General features: G+C 42.8%; 1 protein-coding gene across 1 annotated transcript; it reads left to right on the top strand.

Moving 5' to 3' along the window:
- Positions 1 to 1,135: 1,135 nt before the first annotated feature.
- On the top strand, positions 1,136 to 4,375 carry irf2bp2a (interferon regulatory factor 2 binding protein 2a). The gene is made up of 2 exons (XM_007238522.4): positions 1,136 to 2,244; positions 3,286 to 4,375. The coding sequence occupies exons 1-2, from the start codon at positions 1,473 to 1,475 to the stop codon at positions 4,017 to 4,019; spliced, it is 1,506 nt and encodes a 501-aa protein (XP_007238584.3). The 5' UTR covers positions 1,136 to 1,472; the 3' UTR covers positions 4,020 to 4,375.
- Positions 4,376 to 8,028: the final 3,653 nt, after the last annotated feature.

Raw genomic sequence — 8,028 nt, 5'->3', positions numbered from 1 at the left:
TTTGTATTTTTGTAATGATGTTTTTTTTAACTGTTTTATTTTTCTTCTGTGCTTTGGATTGTATGTTGTGCAAACCAAAAAAAAATAATATCAGAGGACTGCTGGAGCGATCTGCGCATGCTCGGCACTTACCTTGGCTGCGGGCCAAAGTCTGGCTCGCGCTCTGTTTGTGGAGTAGAGGGGGCGGGGCGAGCTGTGGCTACGTGACTAAACATCTCGCTTCCTCTTTCTAACGTCACGCGGGCTTGCACAAACACATACCGCCCTGTGTGCAGATTCACGAGCGCGGGAGGAGCCCTGTGGCTGCAATGAGTTGGAATCAGGCCAAGTCATAAGCGGAAGCGCAGGGTAGCGCGAGCGGGCAGAATGGTTGGTGTACTGTCTGATTATCAGACTGGAGATTAAAGAAGACAACGCTGTTAAAAAAGGGGAATCAATAAATATATCACGTGGTCTCCTAAAACTAAACTGAAATGAACTGAACGGTTTATTAAGAGAAACACTATATGCACAAATTAAAATATGTTAAAGTAAAGCCTTTATTATTTTTATTGAATTTAATATTTCGTGCTCAATAAAATGTATTTATGGAGTCTCTAAACTGTCTTAGCAACAAAAGGCTCTGTCCACTATGAAGTAAATGAAGGATTTACATTTCTATGTTTCAATGTTTTATTTTGAATAGAAAATATTGAATTCATGTTGTTTGTTGTTAAAAAATGTTTTTAAAAAGTGGACTATTTTCATACTGCTGTAGGCCTATATGTGTAACGTTCCTTCTGTGTCTTTCTGATTTCATGATTTGTTTGATCTGTTTTACTCAGTAAACACGAGGTCACACATGTGGGTGGGGGGAGGGGAGTATTTTATTCACAAATACATTTATACAGATATGAGGAAATTCCAAGTCTACAGAAGCTCGAGCCGTCAAATTATCAGAATATGTGCCTACAGGTCTGAGTGCTTTCCCTACTACACTACCTACTGCTAATAAAACCTCGCGGTATGTGTGTGTGTCTATGTGTGTGTATTTCTGGCTGCGATTCAAATTCCTCTCTAAACTGGGAGGAGGCTCTTCCACACTGCGCATGCGCCGGAGGGGGCTGTCGAAGAATCAAGTAAATAGAAGAGAGCTCGAGTTGGAAGCGCACGCAGGTTAATGCTTGACGGGTGACGTCACTGCTCCACACACACGGACACACACACACAAACAGAGACACGCACACACACATTGAGCTCGCGGAGTAATAGTGAGTAAGTGAGCGAGACCGATAGTCGCGCGCTGTTGTAGTAAAGAACATGAGGTCCTGTGCGTAAGTAACGTAATCGCTGTTCGGTCGGTGCGCGCGGGGTTTAGCGCAGATTTACCGGATTTCAGTGGGGTTTTTTTTCACGAACACCGGGAGGCTTCGACGAGGATTTTTTTCTTTTTTTCTTGCATTTTGTTTTTCTTTTTTTCTGCAGCGGGAGAAATGGCGGCGGCGGCGGCCGTGGCTGCGTCCCGGAGGCAGTCGTGTTATCTGTGCGACCTGCCCCGCATGCCGTGGGCTATGATCTGGGATTTTACCGAGGCCGTCTGCAGGGGATGCGTGAACTACGAGGGCGCGGACCGGATCGAGTTCGTGATCGAAACCGCGCGGCAGCTTAAACGAGCCCACGGGTTTCAGGAGGGCAGGTCTCCGGGGCCCGGGAAGCACCCGGTCTCGGGAAAGGACATCCAGGGAGTGGACCCGGGCTCACGGCCTCACCAGCAGCTGGACCGATACCCTCTTTCCTCGGACCGTCCTCCGCGACTGGGACAAGAATATCAGTCCGGACGGCAGGCCAACGGCATTTCGGTTCCGAACGGATTCTCTAAACCAGACGATCCACCGGAGCTGAACCGCCAGAGCCCGAACCCCCGCAGGACTAGCAGCACCGTTCCGCCTAATTTAGTGTCTCTGAACGGCGGCCTTCCGCCGGTCCACGCCGTTAACGGCAGACCGATTGGACTACCGTCTGCTCTGGTGGGGGTCAGTCCGGGCGAGCTGAGCGGCAAGCGGCCGTCCTCCGTCTCCAGCACCGAGCACGACCGCGAGCTGAAGGACAAGCACCGGCCGGACAGCCTGACCCCGGAGCTCAGCGAGACCCAGAAAAGGCCGGTTCGGGACCTTATAGCGCTCAGTCCGTACGACAGCAGGTTCAAAAAGGAGCACGCGCTACAACAAAGGATGATGTACGAAAGCGCCCCGTCCTCCAAAACAGGTACGATTATTATTATTAATATTATTATACACAGGTCAAAATGATCCGGTTCGGTTCGCACGGTCCGGACCGGTTTAAGAGGGAGTGAGTGTGACATGAGTCAGCTGCTGAGGATGAGGATGAGGGAGGAGGGGGGGTCGACCCAAATTTCCGTTGATCAAAGCAAAGCTAATCTCTTCTCCTTTTACTCCTTTATATCTCTCTCTCTATGTGTCTATCTATCTATTGTCGTGACGCATTTCGGTCCACACATGATTTTATTACATTTTTGGTTAAATATTTAGTATTTAGCCTATTGCTATTTATAATTTAATTACAAAGTACAAAGTGTAAACATTGTGTCACATGCTGCTGTACAGTACAGTTCGTGGGAAAACGAATAATCCGCAAAAACCCGTTTTATTGCTGTTTGTTTTTGTGATGTCACAAAACCTGCTGACGTGTTTAAATATTTGCCTAGTCAGCCCACTGCATTTAAGCTCCGCCCCTTTCTTTTTAAATGAGACATCTGAAATATGTACAGTCACAGACTGTATTGCAGCATTGTGCAATACAACCTTCCTGCCCAACCCACCGCAAATCACAACTCATGTGTGCAGACATTTCATGATTAAACAGGCCTGTGTATTTCTGTATTTCTGAAAAAACAGGCCATATGAAACAAAGCATACACTATAAAGTATAAACGAAAAAGTAAAGTAAAAAGTAAATAAGCATACATTTTAGTCGTCCATATGTGTTTCCTATCTCTGGCAGCAGTATTTTTGTTTCTCATTGTTATGGGTATTTTGGCAAGATGCAGGTCTCAGAAAGTCGAAATCCAGGATTTTCACCCCAGGATTTAGCTGTAACCGCATGAGTGGCTTTGCTGCAGCACAGCTCTTCCTGATAGAATTATTATTTGAAATAATATTAGTCTATTATATCATCACATCATATCACTTCATAGATAAATAATAATTTATTCAGTTTTATATAGCTTAATGGCTATAGGTTACCGCTCCGTTTTGACCGCCACCCTGTTTATTTTTATTCCCGCAGACCGGGGGAAACACCCGCGGAGCCAGAAGCGTAAAGCCTCTCCGGAACCGGACTCGGAGCACCCCGCGGGGAAGCTGAACGGAGACCAGTGGCTGCCCGCGCCGGTGGACGCGCTGAAGCTGGCCGCCTCGGGGGCTCCGCCGAACTTCGGCCCGTCCACAGCGTCCCCGCTCTCCCGCGGCACTCCGCCCGAGGCGGCGCACAACGGCCCGTCTCCCATGGCGGCTCTGATCCTGGCGGCGGATAATGCGGGCGGCGGGGGCGGAGGCAGCTCGCCCAAGGACGGTAATCAGGTGCACTCAACGACGCGGCGGAACAGCGGCAGCCCGCTCTCACCTTCATCCACGAGCCAACAGCGGAGGGTGCGAGAAAACTCGGGAGCGGTCACGCCACACGCGACTCCCACCGACCACGCGCACTCGCAGAGCGTCCCGGACTCGTCGGTTCCCGGGGGCGGCGGCGGAGGAGGAGGAATGCCGCTGTGCTGCACGCTGTGCCACGAGCGCCTCGAGGACACGCACTTTGTCCAGTGCCCGTCGGTTTCCTCCCACAAGTTCTGCTTCCCGTGCTCCCGGGAAAGCATCAAGCAGCAGGGCGCCACCGGGGAGGTGTACTGTCCCAGCGGGGAGAAGTGTCCGCTCGTGGGCTCCAACGTGCCGTGGGCCTTCATGCAGGGCGAAATCGCCACCATCCTGGCGGGGGACGTTAAAGTTAAAAAGGAGCGGGACCCGTGATCACGAGCTCTAACATTTTAAAACACCACAAACCGAACAAAAACATATACTGTACAGACCGGAAACACGGGGCACGTGCGTTTCCTAAACATTACTGTTTTTTTAATAAATTGTGTTTCTATACTTTTGAAGATACAGGTATGTACTCACTGTTCCGGACGATCTTCCTCCTCTTTGTCTCTGTTTTAACGATTTATTGATGTACCTTTGGTATGGTGGCGATTCCTGTTAAACGTAGAATGTGACTAATGCAACTCTACGAGCACTTGTCAAAAGTGAAGAAAAAAACGCTTTTAGCTGTTCTTGTATGCACTTGTTTTAAAAAAATGCCAAATACATTTTTTTCTGACCTTGTATTAATATAGTGTCTCTGATTAATTTCACTCCTCACTGGATTTAAAGAAGAACTCTGGCGTGAAATGGACTTTTGTTGTAGTAAAACATGATATAAAGTTCTTACCTTTGATGACTAGCACACCTCCGTTCTCCCACAGCGTTCTGAGATCCAGAAATCTTAACAGTTTGTTCAAACACCCTTCAGACTGGGTGACATGGGGCATAATTTTCCCCGATAAATGACTTTTTACACCGTTATCCAGCTCAAAGTAGCTTCACACCTTCTTGCTAGAATCCGGAGAGTCCTAAAACGAGGCATTAATAACTTAAAAAGTGCACAAGAAGCTTATTAAAAAAACACTGTTTATATACTATAATGCTAGCTTCAGCTCCGTGCACCACCATCACTGAACTGAAAATAACATAGACATAAATATACATGCATAGACTCTGTGTAGCGTAGCAGCCTGCGCCAAGAGCAATGGCGGTGCACAGAGGTGAAAGCTATAGCGTTATGAGATGTAAACAGAAGTTTTTAATAAGCTTCTTGTGCACTTTTTACGTGAAGGAATTTGTATATCTGTAGGCTTTTCAGAATAACCAATTGTTTTGGGATATTATTATGTTTAAAATAAACAATATTATTGTCAATTTACCAGCTATAAGAATTATAACATTAATTGTTTAATATCCTACAACCAGATGTAGTTCTTCATTAAGAATGGTACTCTTCACTCTAAGAAATATAAGTACAGATTTGTACTTAAAAGAGTACAAAGCTTGTCGCTGGGGCTGTACCTTATATTGAGGCACAAAAAAGTACCTTTCAGTGAAAGTCCTTTTTTGTACCCATGGTTTTTGTGGCAGTAAAGATCATAAAGATTATAAACATTATCATCAACTAAAAATGGCTCAAAAACTTGATGATACAAAATTGTCTGGCTTTCAAATAAAAAATGTGCAATGTAAATATATATTGTTCATTAGTACAGTGATGCAGAATACTGAATGTACCCTTTGGCTGGTTAAATGGTACAAATTTGTACTTATTGCTGTTAGAAATTACTTTGTACTTCAGAGGGAACAAATCTGACCCCGTAAAGACCAATATTGTACCTTTGAGGGTACAATTATAAAGAGTGTACCTTCGAGTACAAAAAAGTACTCATATCGTACCTCTGTTTTTTAGAGTGTTACTCTCTACCAGAATTAACCTTTATTATTTAATTAAAGACTTTTGCCCCATGCAACCTCCAGTCCTAAACTGTGCTGTACTGGGAGGCTGTGTTTGAGGGTGAGCTCTGTTCCATTCTCACTGGGGGAGGAGCTGTGCTGTGCTGGGATGGTTTTGGCACAGTGATGTGATAAAAGCTGCTCTTCCACGATATTAAAGCTTCCCCTCCCGTAACCTGGATTCAGGAGCTCAGAGAGAGAATGTGATTATCTGGGCTGGAAAAACAAGCCGTGGTCATGTGACTCAATACAGAATCCCTGAGTCACTGTCCCTCGCCTGCCCTTATTAACCCAGCTTCACTACCTCACTGTCTCACTACCTCACTGTCTCAATACTTCATTGTCTCACAATACCTCACTGTCACTTCAGGCCTGCTTATATCTTATGTTTTATGCAAATCTTAAAACATAGGGATGCACAAGGGAAAATCTGATATGGTTATGTTTTTTTGTTGTGATATACAGTACAGTAAGTCAAAAGTTTGGACACAGTTTAAACCCAGTGCTTTTTTATTATTAAAAAAAAATGATGCACTGTAGATTAATACAAATGAAATAGTCATCCAGATTATGATGAAAAACTTATTGAATTATCTAGTAAAAAAACATGAAACATGTTTTACTTGCTTAGATGACAACTTTGAACATCTTTTCTGGAGTTTCTCAATGGGTGATCCAGGTTCAGACAGTAAAAATCCATCCCAGGATTTAGTTTCAACCCCCTATTTGGCTCTGCTGCAGCTCACCCATCACCCATATAAAGGCTATAGCAGCACTGCACAGTAACCAACAAACCAACTGTCAATCAAAACATTTTTTTTAAATAATATTAATAAGGAGTGAGAAAGATGCTGTTCATATTATTATTATTATTATTATTATTATTATTATTATTATTATTATTATTATTCGTGGAATTTATTATGTAAGAAAACAGTAAGGCAGTAATAGGAAGAAGTTATTCCTGCATGTCCTGAACTCCAGGCTTTGCATTCTGGGTAATGAGCTACATTCTATTGATTTATTGATCTTCTCTCAGCAGATAAGAGCACAGATCCAAGGTCCAAAGGCCCAGTTTACCCTCTCAGATCAGACCCACTGATTAACCAATCAGCACACAGAGCTACAGGCCTTCTGAACACACATTTCCACAGTTTCTGTTCACACAGCTCAGCAGCGTTTACGAGAAGAGAGATTCAGCAGAACCAAACTCTGTGAACCTGCAGAACCTTTACTGTATCTGACCCAGTAAATGAGTAACTACAGGTCAGAACCAACCGCTCTTATAACTACTCAGCCGTTCATATATTAAAATGTTCTGCAATGTAAAGTCATCCAAATTATGAAGAAAAATGTATGGAATTATATAGTAAACAAACAAAATGTGTTAATCAAACCAGTCTGAAATTCAGGCTTTCAGTTAACAGCTGTGCTGAACTCATCAATAGTTAATTACTTGAATTTCTTGTCTCTTAATGTGTTTTAGAGCATCAGTTGTAAAGTTGTAAAGAGGTAGAGTTACAGATATACAGTGAATAATAGCTCTATTTAATTAATGTTCTAATTCATATTATGAGAAGCAAGAACTACTCCACTAAGGAAAGAAAGAAATAACTTTAAGAAAAAAATGAAGGTCAGTCAATCTGAAAAGAAAAGAAAAATTTCAAGAACTTAAAAAAAACATCCTTAAGTGCAGTCACCACAAAAACCATCAAAATTATTATAATGATAGGAGTTGCACTAATCAGGACCACCCCAAGATAAGAAAGAGCAAGAGTTCCCTCTGTTGTACAGGATAATTCCATCAGCGTTACCAGCCTCAGAACCACAAGATAACAGCTCCCCAGATAAGATCTCCTAAATGCTTACGTGAACACTTGAATGAATGAATAAATGAATGAATGAATGAAGGAACGGATGTTGAATCTCTCCAGTGTGTTTGCTGATGGCGCCCCCCGGTGGTCAGAAGCTTGAGCTGCAGTTTCTCCTGCCTTATACTGTCCAATCATCTATCTGAACATATTTTTTTACCAACAATAATCTCCCAAGACAATTAAAAACGTGTTTTTATTACAGGGTTAGTTAAACAAATAACACAAATAACATTAATACAGTTTAATGGTAGTTTACTGTTTGAGATAACTTTTATTTTGTATAATTTATAAATGTGTGATTATATTTGAAACAGGTGAAACGTAAAAGAGTAAAATAAGTAGATAGATTAATATTCTAATATTATGTAAAAAAAAAAATAGTTCAAGAGTATAAATAGGATCCAGGAGACTGGATTATAAGAAGCCTTGTAGTATTTATACATATAGTTATTTATATGTATAATTAGAGGTGGGTATTTCAGGTTCAGAAAGTAAAAAATCCATTCCAAGATTTTTGTCCATCTGTGTCTGTGGCTTTTTTTAAGTAATGCTATGGTAAATTTCAC

This window comes from Astyanax mexicanus, chromosome 7 (genome assembly GCF_023375975.1).
Source record: "Astyanax mexicanus isolate ESR-SI-001 chromosome 7, AstMex3_surface, whole genome shotgun sequence".
In the NCBI taxonomy this organism is placed as follows: Eukaryota; Metazoa; Chordata; class Actinopteri; order Characiformes; family Acestrorhamphidae; genus Astyanax; species Astyanax mexicanus.
The sequence above is the reverse complement of the archived record's forward strand: the minus strand, read 5'-3'. Positions and strand labels throughout refer to the sequence as shown.

What these genes read in the sequence shown, in the direction of transcription:
- irf2bp2a (XM_007238522.4), top strand. Translation starts at nt 1,473, where the DNA reads ATGGCGGCGGCGGCGGCCGTGGCTGCGTCCCGGAGGCAGTCGTGTTAT. An exon ending in CGCCCCGTCCTCCAAAACAG is followed by an intron (nt 2,245 to 3,285) that starts GTACGATTATTA and finishes TTATTCCCGCAG; the next exon opens with ACCGGGGGAAACACCCGCGG.